Source organism: Oreochromis niloticus, unplaced genomic scaffold, assembly GCF_001858045.2.
Source record: "Oreochromis niloticus isolate F11D_XX unplaced genomic scaffold, O_niloticus_UMD_NMBU tig00008552_pilon, whole genome shotgun sequence".
In the NCBI taxonomy this organism is placed as follows: domain Eukaryota; kingdom Metazoa; phylum Chordata; class Actinopteri; order Cichliformes; family Cichlidae; genus Oreochromis; species Oreochromis niloticus.
In genome coordinates, this window is record NW_020329271.1 from 1 (window position 1) to 20,433 (window position 20,433).

The window sequence follows — 20,433 nt, forward strand, 5'->3', positions numbered from 1 at the left end:
GTTTTAAAAAGGTGAGTTTTGAGTTGTGTTTTAAAAACAGCTACTGAGTCCACAGTTCTTAATGCTTGGGGGAGAGAGTTCCACAGTCTAGGGGCCACAGTGGCAAAAGCTCTATCACCCTTAGTCCTCCTTTAGTATTTTTTTTATAGCAAGTAAGCCCAGATCAGATGACCTCAAAGACCTGCTGGGACATAAGGCTGTAGCAGATCAAAGATGTAGGCAGGTGCCAGTCCATGCACAGCTCTGTAGGTCAAGACCAGGATCTTAAAATCGACTCTAAATTTAACAGGAAGCCAGTGTAACTGAGATAACAACGGTGTCACATGTGAGTACTTGGAGGATTTTGTCAAAAGCCTAGCTGCAGCGTTTTGCACAACCTGCAGACGATCCAGAGAACCTTTGCTAAGACACATAAACAGCGAATTGCAATAATCCAAGCGTGACGAGATAAATGCATGTATAGCAATCTCCAGTTCAGATCGAGATAAATTCGGGCTTAGCCTAGCCACATTTCTTGAATGATAAAAACAAGACCGAACCAGAGATTTCACATGCCCATCCAATGTGAAACTGGAGTCAAAGGTGACACCTAAATTCCTGACAGAGGATTTAACATAGAGTGAGGGAGGACCAAGGGCTTTCACTATCTGCGATAGGAATCTATCAGGGGCGCATACGAGGACTTTGGTTTTCCCTCGTTGAGCTGGAGGAAATTTGCAGCCGTCCTACGTTTGATCAAATCTAAGCAATCATTCAGACGCTGAAGCTTAGATAAATCCTCGGGCATAAAAGAAATGTACAACTGAATATCATCAGCATAACAATGATAAGAAATGTCCTCAAAAGAGCCCATTATATGCTGGAGGGGAAGAAGATAAATTAAAAACAATAAAGGCCCCAAAACTGACCCTTGAGGGACACCATAAGTAAGGGAGGTAGAGGATGACCTAAAATCGGAGACTGCCACAGAAAAGGATCGGTGATGGAGATAAGAGGAGAACCACTCTAATGCAGTTCCAGATACACCAACCCATTTTTTCAGCCTTTCAATGAGGATGTGATGGTCAGCTGTGTCGAAAGCTGATGTGAGGTCCAACATGAGTAGAACAGAGCATTTTCCTGCATCATTATCCATCAAGATATCACTTGAGACCCTAAGAAGAGCTGTCTCCGTGGAATGAAACTGACGAAAACCGGACTGAAACTTATCGTAAATGCCATGTTTATCTAGAGCTGCCATAAGTTGCTTATTATATTTTGTAGGATTTGATTTAAAAAAACACAAACACAATTAAAGTAACCAACGATGCTATACGTTGACATTGTTCTTTCACTGTAAGAATCAGCAGGCTATGGTGAATAATCACAGCGATTTCAGGTCTCTGAAGAAATCTATCTAGGAGCTATGACAGTGTAAAGACACCCTGCAATTTTAAATGTGCGGCGACATTTGAATGAGGCGCGTACCAGTAGAGGGAGCCAACGCACCACGAATGGTGCACAGCCACAGATGAGCTTTGTGTCATTTATTTGTGACATGCAGGATTGTCCGCAAAGAAATGTGGATAAGTTGTAAATCAAAAGCTAAAGAGCTCATTCTTGCACTGTTTTGATCAGAACACACGTGGGAATGTTCAAGTGTTGACAATTTGTAATTATAAAGTGAATTAGGGAAAGATAATCGATACTGCCACTGGCTAGTTTTCAACCCGGGTCTCCCGCTCCCAAAGCGCGTTCAGCCTGCCCTATAATATATTATAGGATTACAAAAATGTTCTGTAACACCAAAAATACACGGCCTGTCAACATCATTCCTTCACTGTAACAATCAGCAGGCTTTAATTAAAAAAAGAAAAAAAAAATCAAGGCGATTTCCAGGTCTATAAGGAAAAATACATCTAGGAGATATGAGGAGTTGAAAACGCCTCCGTTACAGAATTCCAGCTGTCATTTTCACTGAAGTCTCCATAGACTTTAAATGGGGACGTTTCTGACTTTGTGTTGCTTGGAGGCCATTTGCGAGAAAACGGCAACTCCTGCGATAATGACGGTGGCATTTTGTGAAAGGCAAGAAAAATACCTACGTTTTGATGTATAATTTGTGTTAATGAAGGCAAAATTGAGCGTTTGTTCAGACGTGAAGAAGAGATTGAGAAAGCGACAATGCCTGGCGTGTTTGGCGGTGGGTAGCAAGGCTAAGAAGCAATATTGAGGTAAAAGTTGAGGGATTTTGGGACAGCGGTAAAAAGGCAGAGAGAGCCCGTCTATAGGCTCGCCTGTAGGCTTCTAAGCAAGCGTAGCAGGTGAATTTCAGAGCCAGGGACTATTATTGTTTGTTTGGTATGTATCCCAACAAATGGTCCGCATGGGATTCGAACCACTGCCCCCTGTCTTCAATCTCCGCCATAGGGCCTGTCACTTTCCCATGAGCCACGAGGGCGGCCAATGGAATGGGCGCAATTCTGGTATATTTATCTTCTTCTTTTTTTTTTTTTTTTTTTTTAGCTCGATAGCTAGCCGGGAGCTCCAGGGCCACTGAAGCCGCCGAGAACGGCACAACTCCCGGCACGTCATTTTCAGATCACCGCGGACTTTCGCTACTCTGGTTAAACGTAAGTCACTTAGACAAGCTAGAAATGATATTGTTTGGCTTTTTTCAGTGTTTTATTTGTTCGTCAGTAAATCGGTTTGGCTGAGATTAAAGTGATTAGATTAGATAAAATAAAACTTTATTAATCCCCCGGGTGGGTTCCTCCTTGGTTTTCTCACAGCTGACAAACGTCAAACAGAAAACCAATTAAACAAAAGTGTGAGATGGTCGACAGTTTACGCCAGCGTCCTGTTATAATTTAGATAGCAAGGAGCAGGCGGCCGAGTTTATTCAACTCCACCGAGACAGCGGTGACGCTAACCAGAAGGCTAGACCGTCCAATTTCCCCAGCCATTTACTTCCGGCCTACCCGACCTTCTGAGGACCCGGCCCACGTAGACCGCTCAGGCCGGGTCCTCAGGAGGATGCAGCCCATGAATTTGGACACGACCAATAACTGGTGCACCAACCATATCTTTTCTTGTGTAAATGTAAATTTGTCTGTTATTGTGTAAATACATTCGCTATTGTGTACTCTACACACACGGAGAGATGCCAAACTGCCTTTCACTGTTCTTGTAACAGTGACAATAAAAAGCTATTCTGTTCTATTCTATTCTATATTTGCTTGATATAATGTTTACATGTCTATTTGTTTTTAAAAATCTACCATGACTGGTTGGGGTGAGGTGTATGACAATAACAATCAATTATTTGCAGTATTGGTATTCCTGAGGTAAACCTTTAGTAACAGCAAAATAACTCTGCCTTAGCTTTGTAAAATTTTCATTACTAATTACTGAATAAATATTTTTTGCTCATGACATCTTTGATAGGATTTTGTAGGTCACAGAATACCTGTTGTTTGATCGAAGTTAATAATTCTTTTGCAGAAAGACACAGAGGACGAAGTTCGAGAGGTCATCAGGAACAACCTACATTTACAAGGAAAGGTAAGAAAAGGACACAAGTTACTTAAAGTATACTTACACATTATGCCTCTGGGCTTAGATTTTGCCATGGTGTCAGGTTGTTGTCAGTTTATCTTATTCTTGTGAAAGTAATGTCAAAGGACTGGTTTAAGAGAAATTCTTCAAATCTGGCACAAGGATGAAGTGATTCGATTTTGATGGTCGGTGGGCAAACTCGCAAAATTTAGAGTCAAGTACTCAGATTCAGTTTAAATTTCACACAAATCTAGAGTAAGAGGACCTAAACGAACTGATGAACCTTTATGTCCATAAGATAAATAAGGCTACTTCACAGTGATATCATAGGTTATCCGAAAGATATAGAATAGGAAATTCAATCTGTCAACAAGTGATTGAAGGAACTCTATCACTCCACATAGCCCCTATCCCACTAACATCACTAAACTCGTCTGTACGGGAGAGTACAGGCTGTATCAAAAAGAATCATTCGATTTCAAAGTGCTTTCATTCTGCAGCCATTCACCCGGAACAATTGCATTACAACAGCAGTGGCTGCAGTGACTACAGTGAACTATGGGATGACGTATTTCATTGATTATTCATAAACATTGAACATTTTGTATGTAAAACTTTATATTCAGCCATGTATTTTAAATTTAGTGTAAGCTTAAAATACAGCCTTTTGAAAGTGTATGATTTATTTTTGATACACTGTATATTCCAGAGTCATATGTGAAGCCATCTACTTGACAGCTAAAGCTTCACCCACACTGGGTCAGGAAACAGGACAATGATCCCAAACACACCAGCAGGAGAAAGAACTGAATCTGAAGTTATAGAGTGACTGAAATACTGAAAGTAGCAGGACCTTAAGAGTGCTGTGCGTAAATGAATGGCTTCAAACCTAAATCAACTGAAGCAACGTTATAAACAAGGGTGGGCCAAAATTCTGCCACAATGATTTTAAAGACTTACGAAGTCATACAAAAAAACAACCAATTCAAGTTATTGCCAGCAAGGTAGTTATACAAGCTACTGAATCATGAGCTTTACATGTGGTGTTTCTGTGTTTTGGCTTTTGTTTTGTTAAAGTCGAGACAGATGTAAACCAGTTGGTAGATGTTGGTTGGTACTATATATTTATATATTCACAAAGGTGCTTAACCTTGTGAATGGGCCAATAGAGTCATGCATTTCCTCTGTGTGTCTTACAAAGTCAGAGGACCCAGCAATTCGTTGGCAGATGGCTCTGTACAGAGACCTCCCAAACCACTATGAGGATACTACTGACCCAGAGAAGACTGTGGAGAGAATCCTGGATATTGGTCATGTCCTCTTCCACCTGGAGCAGGTCTATATATTCAAGTTGAGTTGATTTTGCGCATTTTTGTGCCAACGTAGAGAGTATAGCTTTAAGGTACCCCACGGTCCTCTTAAACTAGCTGATTGGTCTTCATTAAAGCTGACCACATACTTCTCCAGGATAATATGGCTTCCAGATGGTAAGGTACACCAACTAAATATCTAGTATACTGAGTGGTTCAGTTTGTGTCTTCAGGTGGAGCATCCTCAGCGCAGTAAGAAGGCTGTGTGGCACAAACTGCTTTCAAAACAGAGGAAGAGAGATGTCGTCGCTTGCTTCAGGATGGCACCACTCTATAACTTGCCAAGGTATGTTCTCAAACACACACACATGTAAAATGAAGAAGAAATATTTAAAATTCTGCACTTTATTATTTTCCCACCCTCATCTACAGCCACACCTCGGGCTAGTGAGGAAAGGTTGTGGATATATGTTGCACCTACAGTGCAGCCCTTTATAAGCAGCAGAAGATGGGTAGATAAACAGTTATTAGTCATCCATGTATCTCTCTCATACTAGGCACCGGGCTGTAAACTTGTTCCTGCAGGGCTATGAAAAGTCCTGGATGGAGACAGAGGAGCACTACTTTGAAGATAAACTCATAGAAGACCTCGCTGTAAGTTCATTTCATTTAAAAAAAACAAAACGAGTGGAATTCTTCTGACTACTCTGGAATTTTTGCTTGTTTTGAAGGCAAATTATGTGTTAATTTCTTCAGTGTATAGCAGAGTTTTAGCACTTTGTGAATGTGTGTTGATTTCAGAAACCAGGTGAACAGGAGCCATCTGAGGAAGAGGAGGGGCAGAAACACAAACACATAGATCCCCTGCATCAGCTCATCCAGCTGTTCAGCAGAACAGCCCTAACAGAAAAATGGTGTGTATTTTACACACTACCTGTTAAAAGTCCCTATTTTTCCAGTTATTTGTTGCAGTTCATGTCGTTAAAGTCCAATGAATAGCTTGAAATGGTACAAAGGTAAGTGGTGAGCTGCCAGAGGTTAGGTTACCCAAAACTGAAAAATAATGTACATTTCAGAATTATACCAAAAGGCCTTTTTCAGGGACACAACATGGGTTAACAATTCAAAGCTGTTCTGCAGCAGTGAAGGTTGATCAAGCCTTGAAAGCTGCTGCTACTAATTCCTACAGGTGTTCCAACTTGGATTAATTCCAACCCCCTCTGTCTGCATAAAGCAGTGTTGGTGCCATACCCTTGTGAGCATCAGCTGAACAGTACTGTACTGCAGTAAGTAGTGTGTTGCTACAAAAATGGTGAGAAAAAGACCATTAACAGTGGAAGAGAGAGAGACCATCATAACACTTAAAAATGTAGGTCTGTCCTGACAAAGAAAGTCAAAGTGTCAGTGAGTACAGTTTCCTTCACCATCAAACGCACTGAGAAACAAACTGTGACAGGAAGAGGTCTGCAGACCCAAAGACACGACTGAATCACAGGACAAGGTTCTGAGAGTTAACAGCTTGTGTGATAGGCAGCTCACAGGACAACAGCTTCAAGCACATCTATCTCAAGGAGCTTCGTGATGTAGTCACCTGAAATGGTTTCATTTCACAGGTGTGCCTGTCAGGGTTCATTTGTGGAGTTTCTTGCCTTCTTAATGGGTTGGGACCATCAGGTGTGTTGTGCAGAAGTCAGGTTGGTACACAGCTGACAGCCCTGTTTGACAACTGTATTAATTTATAATATGGCAACAACCAATGAGGTAAGTAAAGAGAAATGACAGCCCATCAGTCAGTCTGGGAAATTGCTAAAACTCTGAATGTGTCCCCAAGTGCAGTCAGGAAAAACGCTATGACAAAACTGGACCGCCCCAGGAAAGGAAGACCAAGAGTCACCTCTGCTGCTGAGGATACATTCATCCGAGTCCCGAGGCTCAGAAATCGCAAGTTAACAGCAGCTCAGATTAGAGCCCAGATAGATGCCACACAGAGCTCCAGTAGCAGACACATCTCTACATCAACTGTTCAGAGTGTGTGAATCAGGCCTTTATGGTCAAATAGCTGCTAAGAAACCACGACTAAGGAAAAGCAACAAGCAGAAGAGATTTGTTTGGGCCAAGAAACACAAGGAGTGGACATTAGACCAGTGGAAATCTGTGCTGTGGTCTGATGAGTCCAAATCTGAGATCTTTGATTCCACCCACCGTGTCTTTGTGTGACGCAGAAAAGGTGAACGGATGGTCTCCACATGCACGGTTCCCACTGTGAAGCATGGAGGAGGAGGTGTGATGGTGTGGGAGTGCTTTGGTGGTGACACCATTGCTGGGATTTTTTTCAAAATTGAAGGCACACTGAACCAGCATGGCTGCCACAGCATCCTGCAGCGACATGCCATCTCATCCAGTTTGTGTTTAGTTGGACCGTCATTTATTTTCCAACAGTACAATGAGCCCAAACACACCTCCAGGCTGTGCGAGGGCTGTTTGACCAAGAAGGAGAGTGATGGAGGCCTGGCCTCCACAGTCACCTGACCTAAACCCAATGGAGATGGTTTGGGATGAGATGGAGCACAGAGGAAGGCAAAAGGACCAACAAGTGCTCAGCATCTCTGGGAACTCCTTCAAGACTTTTGGAAAACCATTTCAGGTGACCACCTCATGAAGCTCATGGAGAGAGAATGCCAAGAGTGTGCAAAGCAGTAATCAAAGCAAAGGGCGGCTATTTTAAAGAATCTGAAATATAAAACATGTAAATATTCATCAAAATAATGAAAAACTGTTAAATGAGAAGATGTCATTTCAGTCAGTGGTGCACCAAAATTATTTTCCTTAATACAGCTATAATTGTGCTAACTTTGGTGAATGTGTTTGTTTTTGCAGTAAACTGGATGAGGATCATCTCTACATGGCCTACGCAGACATCATGGCTAAGGTATCTGTTGCTGAGTACCAACACTAAACACTTTTGAATTGAAACTCACATAGCTGGCTTAGCATAGACGGTAAAAAAACCTGTTATTGTTCTGCGTGCTGTTTATGTCATCGACCAGGGATGATGCTTTTGGGCTGATGGATTACTTGCAGGGCGCTGTACTGCCTAATCAAATCACTTATTGCAACTGGCACCTCCCCTACCTTCAGTGTAGAATAGTTTAGTGTGGCCTGAAAAGCTAAGAGAGGGAAAAGAAATTAAAAACAGATGCACCAAACTGTGGCAAATTAACCAAATGTTAGCAGCTGCACTGTTAACAGTAGCACTAGCAGCTGCACTAGTAACTAGTCTTCTGGATGGTAGAGTTGTTGTTGGTTTAGGACACTGTTAATATATCACTGCTTAGTGATTGCACTCCGAATTGGGTCTGCTGGGTATATTTCTTCAGACACTTCATGCTGTCAAGGCCGGGAGAGCAGTACGTGGGAGTGAACATAAGTGCAGACACAATACAGAGCGGAAATAAGATTTCACAAGTTTTATTGAAATCACAGAATAAACTATGGTGAGACATGAATACGTGGCAGGGAAATCTCTGACGAGGAGTCTTGCAGGTGGCTCTGGAGGCGGGTAGCCCTCTGAGTGTTGAGTGAGTGAGTTGGGTTCCAGCCTTGTATTCTAGTAATGCAGAGGAAGCAGCAGGCAGGAGGACAGGCAGGTGAGAGCAGTGAGTAATTTAAGTCGAGAGAAGCAAGTTGCAGAATGAAGCTGGGATTTGACTGTGGAGACCAGCGTCCAGAGGAAGGAGTAAGGTGGTGACTTGACGAGATTGCTAAAGGCACAAAAGAGATCAAGTACTTGGCATGAACAAAGAAACGAACTGGTGAAGAACTGATGGCAACACTGGTTTTAAATACTGTCTTGCTGAATGCCACAGATGGAAAACGCGTGGAGAAGTGTAGGTGTTGAACCAGGGCTCCACCCCAAAAGGCAGATGCAGAGCGCAAGGCCAGGACAGAAAACCACTGAACAGACCTGGATCATGACATATATATAAACACAAAGAATGGTGTTTAGCTTTAGGATCAACCAAGTTCCCCAAAATAAAAAATAAAAACTGTTTGTGGTGAACACCTACACATCGAATAAAAAATTAAAGCATGTGAGACTCAATCTCACTGCACACTTTGCCAGGCAAAGTGTGCATGGATCTGACAGACAGAAAGATCTGACAGACATGCTCCTAATGAGAAGACGGATGGTGTCCTGGGGGATCTCCTGCCAGATCCGGACCAGGGTATCACCGAACTTCTGGAAAAGTTGAGGTGTTTTATTGGATCTATGTCAGCCGAGCATGGGGGCAGTTAGTGGTATCAGGCATTGTCATTCCGAAGGAACTACATGCATACTCGAGCCACATGAGGCCAGGCATTGTCAGGCACCAGGAGGAACCCAGGATCCAATGCATCACCATAGGGTCTGATGTGAGTCCAAGGATTTCATCCCATTACTTAATGGGAGTCAGGGTGCCATTACCTAGTCTGTTAGAGGTTTGTGCGTCTGTCCATGGATATGCCTCCCCAGACCAGTCATACTGAACGATGTTACAGGCGGCATAATGTTCTCCACAGCTTCTCTAGACCCTTTCACATCTGTCACATGTGCTCAGGGTGAACCTGCTATCATCTGTGAAAAGCACAGGGCACCAGTGGTGGACCATTCTGGTATTCTACGGCAAATGCCAGACGGTGCTGGGCAGTCAGCAGAGGGTTGACAAGAGGAAGCTCTGTCCCCAGGCCACCATCATAAAGTCGTTTGTTGATTGTTGATCAGAGACATTCATGTCAGTGGCCCCTTAATTTACCGTTCGATCTACCCTCACCTATAGTCACGAGCTGTGGGTAGTGACCGAAAGAACGAGACTGTGAATACAAGCGGCGGAAATGAGCTTCCTCTGAAGGGTGGCTGGCCTCTCCCTTAGAGATAGGCTGAGAAGTTCAGCCATTCGGGGGGCCCAGAGTAGAGCCGCTGCTCCTCCACATCGAAAGGAGCCAGTTGAGGTGGTTCGGGCATCTGACAAGGATGTCCCTGGGCGCCTCCTGGGTGAGGTTTTCCGGGCATGTCCCACCGGGAGATGGCCCCGGGGCAGACCCAGGACACGCTGGAGAGATTATATCTCTCGGCTGGCCTGGGAACGCCTTGGTGTTTCCCCGGACAAGCTGGAGGAGGTGGCTGGGGAGAGGAGGTCTGGGCTTCTCTGCTTGGGGAGATGGATGGATGGGCCTTCTGCAGGTCATTTTGTAGAACTCTGGCAAGTTTCATCTTGTTCATCTTTGCACAAAGCAGCAGATACCGGCCCTCCCCATCATTCGTAACATCTGGTTTAAAAAACAAAGATGGTGACACCGAAATACTCAGTTTGATGCCTCAGTGCTTTGGAACTTCCCGTCGCTGATGTGGCTATATCTATCCGAAGTAATCAGTCTGTAGTTTGTATGCTTTTTTTCACCTTTCTCCCTTCCTTCAGAGTTGCCATGATGAAGAGGATGACGATGGAGAAGTGAAGAGTTTTGAAGTAGGTGATCAATCGGTCTTGAATCTTCCACTAGTCTCCTCAAGTTTTAGCAGTTTCATTTTTAGATGGTCTGCAATGATATGTGTCACCTTTCTAACAAAGGAAAAGAGATGGAGAAGCAGAAGCTGTTGTATCAGCAGGCTCGGCTGCACGACCGTGGCGCTGCTGAGATGGTGCTCCAAACCATCAGTGCTAGTAAAGGTAAGTCTTGCCTATCGCCCCCTACTCTTTACTGTAACTCAGCGGTGGCAAATATATTATGGCCCTTGTGATAGAACCAGGCTGTCCAATCCCTATGCCTGCTTACTCATTGATGTGTTAAAAGTAATTTGTTCTGGATATGACTGTTTGGGAGCCTATTCTTAGATTCACCGTTTCACACTAATTCACAATTTGATGATATTGATGTTTTTATCACCTGTGCAAAGTTGTACTTGGCAACAGTTTGTGTCTTGCTGTGCGTCTGTTTCCTTTTGACACATTTCTAAGTTTGAACATTTAGTATGTATGCACAGAGGTGTTGCTTGATGAGTACACACACAGACATTACAATATAGAAGTGTGGTTTAAAGATAAAAAACAAAAACAAAAACCGATTAGTTGTGAATTAATTTTCCCTTTTATGGAGCAGAAACGTTACTGGATGCTAGCTAATAGGCTACATTTGGATGTCAAATATTATAGGGGGAAAAATGGAAATTATGGATATGAAATAAAATGTCTCTTTGTTGCTTAACCTGCAGGGTGTCAGGTCTCTGGCCCCTGGGAGAGTGAAGACCTGGACAGTTTGTCAGAGCTGGTCCAGGATATCCGTCTTTGCTCTCAGGCCCTCAACAAGCTGGACCGACAGACCTTGAAGCAGAGCTGGGACAGGACTCAGTCACACGGACACTTTCTCGACCGAAACTCCAAGTGCCTCCTCTCCGCCACCTCCACTTGGGTGGGAGGTGTGATGATGTCGGCAGAACTTTGCTTCTGATGTCTACTCTTTATCACTGACGGTGGATTTGAGCCAGTGTTCATAATAAAAGTGGTCATTTTTATAAACATTTGTTTAGTGAGGCTACACCAAAAAGAAACAAGATAAAACCAAAATAAAGTGACATGCTGTCCACCAACAATCTGTTGATAGCTTGTTTTTATGCATTTTTGTCTGCCTTATTTATACATGTAAAGCTCTGTATCTGTATAAAGAGTTTGTGTTAGTGTGCGAGAGGTTTTGTGTCGCAATTGGTCCTGTTTTAATAATAAATAATAAATAAATAAAGTTTCATTTATATAGCACCTTTCAAGACAGAATCACAAAGTGCTGCACATAAAATTACAAGTCATAAAAAGATTAAAAGACTAAATAAAACAGGCAAAAAATTAACCAAAAGCAGTTTTAAAAAGGTGAGTTTTGAGTTGTGTTTTAAAAACAGCTACTGAGTCCACAGTTCTTAATGCTTGGGAGAGAGTTCCACAGTCTAGGGGCCACAGTGGCAAAAGCTCTATCACCCTTAGTCCTCCTCTTAGTATTTTTTTATCAAGTAAGCCCAGATCAGATGACCTCAAAGACCTGCTGGGACATAAGGCTGTAGCAGATCAAAGATGTAGGCAGGTGCCAGTCCATGCACAGCTCTGTAGGTCAAGACCAGGATCTTAAAATCGACTCTAAATTTAACAGGAAGCCAGTGTAACTGAGATAACAACGGTGTCACATGTGAGTACTTGGAGGATTTTGTCAAAGCCTAGCTGCAGCGTTTTGCACAACCTGCAGACGATCCAGAGAACCTTTGCTAAGACACATAAACAGCGAATTGCAATAATCCAAGCGTGACGAGATAAATGCATGTATAGCAATCTCCAGTTCAGATCGAGATAAATTCGGGCTTAGCCTAGCCACATTTCTTGAATGATAAAAACAAGACCGAACCAGAGATTTCACATGCCCATCCAATGTGAAACTGGAGTCAAAGGTGACACCTAAATTCCTGACAGGATTTAACATGGCTTTCACTATCTGCGATAGGAATCTATCAGGGGCGCATACGAGGACTTTGGTTTTCCCCTCGTTGAGCTGGAGGAAATTTGCAGCCGTCCTACGTTTGATCAAATCTAAGCAATCATTCAGACGCTGAAGCTTAGATAAATCCTCGGCATAAAAGAAATGTACAACTGAATATCATCAGCATAACAATGATAAGAAATGTCCTCAAAAGAGCCCATTATATGCTGGAGGGAAGATAAATTAAAAACAATAAAGGCCCCAAAACTGACCCTTGAGGGACACCATAAGTAAGGGAGGTAGAGGATGACCTAAAATCGGAGACTGCCACAGAAAAGGATCGGTGATGGAGATAAGAGGAGAACCACTCTAATGCAGTTCCAGATACACCAACCCATTTTTCAGCCTTTCAATGAGGATGTGATGGTCAGCTGTGTCGAAAGCTGATGTGAGGTCCAACATGAGTAAACAGAGCATTTTCCTGCATCATTATCCATCAAGATATCACTTGAGACCCTAAAGAGCTGTCTCCGTGGAATGAAACTGACGAAAACCGGACTGAAACTTATCGTAATGCCATGTTTATCTAGAGCTGCCATAAGTTGCTTATTATATTTTGTAGGATTTGATTTAAAAAAACACAAACACAATTAAAGTAACCAACGATGCTATACGTTGACATTGTTCTTTCACTGTAAGAATCAGCAGGCTATGGTAATAATCACAGCGATTTTCAGGTCTCTGAAGAAATCTATCTAGGAGCTATGACAGTGTAAAACACACCTGCAATTTAAATGTGCGGCGACATTTGAATGAGGCGCGTACCAGTAGAGGAGCCAACGCACCACGAATGGTGCACAGCCACAGATGAGCTTTGTGTCATTTATTTGTGACATGCAGGATTGTCCGCAAAGAAATGTGGATAAGTTGTAAATCAAAGCTAAGAGCTCATTCTTGCACTGTTTTGATCAGAACACACGTGGGAATGTTCAAGTGTTGACAATTTGTAATTATAAAGTGAATTAGGGAAAGATAATCGATACTGCACTGGCTAGTTTTCAACCCGGGTCTCCCGCTCCAAAGCGCGTTCAGCTGCCCTATAATATATTATAGGATTACAAAAATGTTCTGTAACACCAAAATACACGGCCTGTCAACATCATTCCTTCACTGTAACAATCAGCAGGCTTTAATTAAAAAAGAAAAAAAAAATCAAGGCGATTTCCAGGTCTATAAAAATACATCTAGGAGATATGAGGAGTTGAAAACGCCTCCGTTACAGAATTCCAGCTGTCATTTTCACTGAAGTCTCCATAGACTTTAAATGGGGACGTTTCTGACTTTGTGTTGCTTGGAGGCCATTTGCGAGAAACGGCAACTCCTGCGATAATGACGGTGGCATTTTGTGAAAGGCAAGAAAATACCTACGTTTTGATGTATAATTTGTGTTAATGAAGGCAAAATTGAGCGTTTGTTCAGACGTGAAGAAGAGATTGAGAAAGCGACAATGCCTGGCGTGTTTGGCGGTGGTAGCAAGGCTAAGAAGCAATATTGAGGTAAAAGTTGGGATTTTGGACAGCGGTAAAAGGCAGAGAGAGCCCGTCTATAGGCTCGCCTGTAGGCTTCTAAGCAAGCGTAGCAGGTGAATTTCAGAGCCAGGGACTTATTGTTTGTTTGGTATGTATCCCAACAAATGGTCCGCATGGGATTCGAACCACTGCCCCTGTCTTCAATCTCCGCCATAGGGCCTGTCACTTTCCCATGAGCCACGAGGGCGGCCAATGGAATGGCGCAATTCTGGTATATATTTTCTTCTTTTTTTTTTTTTTTTTTTTTTTTTAGCTCGATAGCTAGCCGGGAGCTCCAGGGCCACTGAAGCCGCGAGAACGGCACAACTCCCGGCACGTCATTTTCAGATCACGCGGACTTTCGCTACTCTGGTTAAACGTAAGTCACTTAGACAAGCTAGAAATGATATTGTTTGGCTTTTTCAGTGTTTTATTTGTTCGTCAGTAAATCGGTTTGGCTGAGATTAAAGTGATTAGATAGATTAGATAAAATAAAACTTTATTAATCCCCGGTGGGTTCCTCCTTGGTTTTCTCACAGCTGACAACGTCAAACAGAAAACCAATTAAACAAAAGTGTGAGATGGTCGACAGTTTACGCCAGCGTCCTGTTATAATTTAGATAGCAAGCAGGCGGCCGAGTTTATTCAACTCCACCGAGACAGCGGTGACGCTAACCAGAAGGCTAGACCGTCAATTTCCCAGCCATTTACTTCCGGCCTACCCGACCTTCTGAGGACCCGGCCCACGTAGACCGCTCAGGCCGGGTCCTCAGGAGGATGCAGCCCATGAATTTGGACACGACCAATAACTGGTGCACCAACCATATCTTTTCTTGTGTAAATGTAAATTTGTCTGTTATTGTGTAAATACATTCGCTATTGTGTACTCTACACACACGGAGAGATGCCAAACTGCCTTTCACTGTTCTTGTAACAGTGACAATAAAAGCTATTCTGTTCTATTCTATTCTATATTTGCTTGATATAATGTTTACATGTCTATTTGTTTTTAAAATCTACCATGACTGGTTGGGTGAGGTGTATGACAATACAATCAATTATTTGCAGTATTGGTATTCCTGAGGAACCTTTAGTAACAGCAAAATAACTCTGCCTTAGCTTTGTAAAATTTTCATTACTAATTACTGAATAAATATTTTTGCTCATGACATCTTTGATAGGATTTTGTAGGTCACAGAATACCTGTTGTTTGATCGAAGTTAATAATTCTTTTGCAGAAAGACACAGAGGACGAAGTTCGAGGTCATCAGGAACAACCTACATTTACAAGGAAGGTAAGAAAGGACACAAGTTACTTAAAGTATACTTACACATTATGCCTCTGGGCTTAGATTTGCCATGGTGTCAGGTTGTTGTCAGTTTATCTTATTCTTGTGAAAGTAATGTCAAAGGACTGGTTTAAGAGAAATTCTTCAAATCTGGCACAAGGATGAAGTGATTCGATTTTGATGGTCGGTGGGCAAACTCGCAAAATTTAGAGTCAAGTACTCAGATTCAGTTTAAATTTCACACAAATCTAGAGTAAGAGGACCTAAACGAACTGATGAACCTTTATGTCCATAAGATAAATAAGGCTACTTCACAGTGATATCATAGGTTATCCGAAGATATAGAATAGGAAATTCAATCTGTCAACAAGTGATTGAAGGAACTCTATCACTCCACATAGCCCTATCCCACTAACATCACTAAACTCGTCTGTACGGGAGAGTACGCTGTATCAAAAGAATCATTCGATTTCAAAGTGCTTTCATTCTGCAGCCATTCACCCGGAACAATTGCATTACAACAGCAGTGGCTGCAGTGACTACAGTGAACTATGGGATGACGTATTTCATTGATTATTCATAAACATTGAACATTTTGTATGTAAAACTTTATATTCAGCCATGTATTTTAAATTTAGTGTAAGCTTAAATACAGCCTTTTGAAAGTGTATGATTTATTTTTGATACACTGTATATTCCAGAGTCATATGTGAAGCCATCTACTTGACAGCTAAAGCTTCACCCACACTGGGTCAGGAAACAGGACAATGATCCCAAACACACCAGCAGGAGAAAGAACTGAATCTGAAGTTATAGAGTGACTGAAATACTGAAAGTAGCAGGACCTTAAGAGTGCTGTGCGTAAATGAATGGCTTCAACCTAAATCAACTGAAGCAACGTTATAAACAAGGGTGGGCCAAAATTCTGCCACAATGATTTTAAAGACTTACGAAGTCATACAAAAAACAACCAATTCAAGTTATTGCCAGCAAGGTAGTTATACAAGCTACTGATCATGAGCTTTACATGTGGTGTTTCTGTGTTTTGGCTTTTGTTTTGTTAAAGTCGAGACAGATGTAAACCAGTTGGTAGATGTTGGTTGGTACTATATATTTATATATTCACAAGGTGCTTAACCTTGTGAATGGGCCAATAGAGTCATGCATTTCCTCTGTGTGTCTTACAAGTCAGAGGACCCAGCAATTCGTTGGCAGATGGCTCTGTACAGAGACCTCCCAAACCACTATGAGGATACTACTGACCCAGAGAAGACTGTGGAGAGAATCCTGGATATTGGTCATGTCCTCTTCCACCTGGAGCAGGTCTATATTCAAGTTTGAGTTGATTTTGCGCATTTTTGTGCCAACGTAGAGAGTATAGCTTTAAGGTACCCACGGTCCTCTTAAACTAGCTGATTGGTCTTCATTAAAGCTGACCACATACTTCTCCAGGATAATATGGCTTCCAGATGGTAAGGTACACCAACTAAATATCTAGTATACTGAGTGGTTCAGTTTGTGTCTTCAGGTGGAGCATCCTCAGCGCAGTAAGAAGGCTGTGTGGCACAAACTGCTTTCAAAACAGAGGAGAGAGATGTCGTCGCTTGCTTCAGGATGGCACCACTCTATAACTTGCCAAGGTATGTTCTCAAACACACACACATGTAAAATAAGAAGAAATATTTAAAATTCTGCACTTTTTATTTTCCCCCTCATCTACAGCCACACCTCGGCTAGTGAGGAAGGTTGTGGATATATGTTGCACCTACAGTGCAGCCCTTTATAGCAGCAGAAGATGGTAGATAAACAGTTATTAGTCATCCATGTATCTCTCTCATACTGGCACCGGGCTGTAAACTTGTTCCTGCAGGGCTATGAAAGTCCTGGATGGACAGAGGAGCACTACTTTGAAGATAAACTCATAGAAGACCTCGCTGTAAGTTCATTTCATTTAAAAAAAAAAACGAGTGGAATTCTTCTGACTACTCTGGAATTTTTGCTTTTTTGAAGGCAAATTATGTGTTAATTTCTTCAGTGTATAGCAGAGTTTAGCACTTTGGAATGTGTGTTGATTTCAGAAACCAGGTGAACAGGAGCCATCGAGAGAGGGGCAGAAACACAAACACATAGATCCCCTGCATCAGCTCATCCAGCTGTTCAGCAGAACAGCCCTACAGAAAATGGTGTTATTTACACTACCTGTTAAAAGTCCTATTTTTCCAGTTATTTGTTGCAGTTCATGTCGTTAAAGTCCAATGAATAGCTTGAAATGGTACAAAGGTAAGTGGTGAGCTGCCAGAGGTTAGTTACCCAAAACTGAAAATAATGTACATTTCAGAATTATACCAAAGGCCTTTTTCAGGGACACAACATGGTTAACAATTCAAAGCTGTTCTGCAGCAGTGAAGGTTGATCAAGCCTTGAAAGCTGCTGCTACTAATTCCTACAGGTGTTCCAACTTGGATTAATTCCAACCCCTCTGTCATAACAGTGTTGTGTTGCCATACCCTTGTGAGCATCAGCTGAACAGTACTGTACTGCAGTAAGTAGTGTGTTGCTACAAAATGGTGAGAAAAGACCATTAACAGTGGAAGAGAGAGAGACCATCATAACACTTAAAAATGTAGGTCTGTCCTGACAAGAAAGTCAAGTGTCAGTGAGTACAGTTTCCTTCACCATCAAACGCACTGAGAGAAACAACTGTGACAGAAGAGGTCTGCAGACCCAAAGACACGACTGAATCACAGGACAAGGTTCTGAGATTAACAGCTTGTGTGATAGGCAGCTCACAGGACAACAGCTTCAAGCACATCTATCAAGGGCTTCGTGATGTAGTCACCTGAAATGGTTTCATTTCACAGGTGTGCCTGTCAGGTTCATTTGTGGGTTTCTTGCCTTCTTAATGGGGTTGGACCATCAGGTGTTTGTGCAGAGTCAGGTTGTACACAGCTGACAGCCCTGTTTGACAACTGTATTAATTATAATGGCAACAACCAATGAGGTAAGAAAGAGAATGACAGCCCATCAGTCAGTCTGGAAATTGCTAAACTCTGAATGTGTCCCCAAGTGCAGTCAGGAAAAACGCTATGACAAAACTGGACCGCCCCAGGAAGGAAGACCAAGAGTCACTCTTGCTGCTGAGGATACATTCATCCGAGTCCGAGGCTCAGAAATCGCAAGTTAACAGCAGCTCAGATTAGAGCCAGATAGATGCCACACAGAGCTCCAGTAGCAGACACATTCTACATCAACTGTTCAGAGGTGTGAATCAGCCTTTATGTCAAATAGCTGCTAAGAAACCACGACTAAGGAAAAGCAACAAGCAGAAGAGATTTGTTTGGGCCAAGAAACAAGGAGTGACATTAGACCAGTGGAAATCTGTGCTGTGGTCTGATGAGTCCAAATCTGAGATCTTTGATTCCACCCACCGTGTCTTTGTGTGACGCGAAAAGGTGAACGGATGGTCTCCACATGCACGTTCCCACTGTGAAGCATGGAGGAGGAGGTGTGATGGTGTGGGAGTGCTTTGGTGGTGACACATTGCTGGGATTTTTTTCAAATTGAGGCACACTGAACCAGCATGGCTGCCCAGCATCCTGCAGCGACATGCATCTCATCCAGTTTGTGTTTAGTTGGACCGTCATTTATTTTCCAACAGTACAATGAGCCAAACACACTCCAGGCTGTGCGAGGGCTGTTTAACCAAGAAGGAGAGTGATGGAGGCCTGGCCTCCACAGTCACCTGACCTAAACCAATGGAGATGGTTTGGGATGAGATGGAGCACAGAGGGAAGGCAAAAGGACCAACAGTGCTCAGCATCTCTGGAACTCCTTCAAGACTTTTGGAAACATTTCAGTGACCACTCATGAAGCTCATGGAGAGAGAATGCCAAGAGTGTGCAAGCAGTAATCAAGCAAAGGCGGCTATTTTAAAGAATCTGAAATATAAACATGTAATATTCATCAAAATAATGAAACTGTTAAATGAGAAGATGTCATTTCAGTCAGTGGTGCACCAAATTATTTTCCTTAATACAGCTATAATTGTGCTAACTTTGGTGAATGTGTTTGTTTTGCAGTAAACTGGATGAGGATCATCTCTACATGGCCTACGCAGACATCATGGCTAAGGTATCTGTGCTGAGTACCAACACTAAACATTTGAATTGAAACTCACATAGCTGGCTTAGCATAGACGGTAAAAAAACCTTTTGTTCTGCGTGCTGTTTATGTCATCGACCAGGATGATGCTTTTGGGCTGATGATACTTGCAGGGCGCTGTACTGCCTAATCAAATCACTTATTGCAACTGGCACCTCCCTACCTTCAGTGTAGAATAGTTTAGTGTGGCCTGAAAGCTAAGAGGGAAAAGAATTAAAACAGATGCACCAAACTGTGGCAAATTAACCAATGTTAGCAGCTCACTGTTAACGTAGCACTAGCAGCTGCACTAGTAACTAGTCTTCTGGATGGTGAGTTGTGTTGGTTTAGGACACTGTTAATATATCACTGCTTAGTGATTGCACTCGAATTGGGTCTGCTGGTATATTTCTTCAGACACTTCATGCTGTAAGGCGGAGAGCAGTACGTGGAGTGAACATAGTGCAGACACATACAGAGCGGAATAAGATTTCACAAGTTTTATTGAAATCACAGAAAAACTATGGTGAGACATGAAACGTGGCGGGAAATCTCTGACGAGGAGTCTTGCAGGTGGCTCTGGAGGCGGGTAGCCCTCTGAGTGTTGAGTGAGTGAGTTGGGTTCCAGCCTTGTATTCTAGTAATGCAGAGAAGCAGCAGCGAGGACAGGCAGTGAGAGCAGTGAGTAATTTAAGTCGAGAGAAGCAAGTTGCAGAATGAAGCTGGGATTTGACTGTGGAGACCAGCGTCCAGAGGAAGGAGTAAGGTGGTGACTTGAGCGAGATTGCTAAAGGCACAAAAGAGATCAAGTACTTGGCATGAACAAAGAAACGAACTGGTGAAGAACTGATGGCAACACTGGTTTTAAATACTGTCTTGCTGAATGCCACAGATGGAAAACGCGTGGAAAGTGTAGTTTGAACCAGGGCTCCACCCCAAAGGCAGATGCAGAGCGAAGGCCAGGACAGAAACCACTGACACTGACCTGGATCATGACATATATATAAACACAAAGAATGGTGTGTTAGCTTTAGGATCAACCGTCCCAAAATAAAAAATAAAAAACTGTTTGTGGTGAACACCTACACATCGATAAAA

General features: G+C 42.6%; 1 protein-coding gene and 1 long non-coding RNA gene across 2 annotated transcripts; both read left to right on the forward strand.

Moving 5' to 3' along the window:
- The first annotated feature begins 3,486 nt into the window (after positions 1-3,486).
- LOC109198621 (ryanodine receptor 2-like) lies at positions 3,487-17,087 on the forward strand. The gene is made up of 4 exons (XM_019354024.2): positions 3,487-3,543; positions 16,384-16,518; positions 16,724-16,835; positions 17,038-17,087. Exons 2-4 carry the CDS (start codon positions 16,411-16,413, stop codon positions 17,049-17,051), a joined length of 234 nt encoding a protein of 77 aa, XP_019209569.1. The 5' UTR covers positions 3,487-3,543; positions 16,384-16,410; the 3' UTR covers positions 17,052-17,087.
- Positions 5,703-7,837, forward strand: LOC109198622 (uncharacterized). Its single transcript, XR_002059341.2, has 2 exons — positions 5,703-5,761; positions 7,725-7,837. It is a non-coding gene; the product is annotated as an uncharacterized LOC109198622 (long non-coding RNA).
- Positions 17,088-20,433: the final 3,346 nt, after the last annotated feature.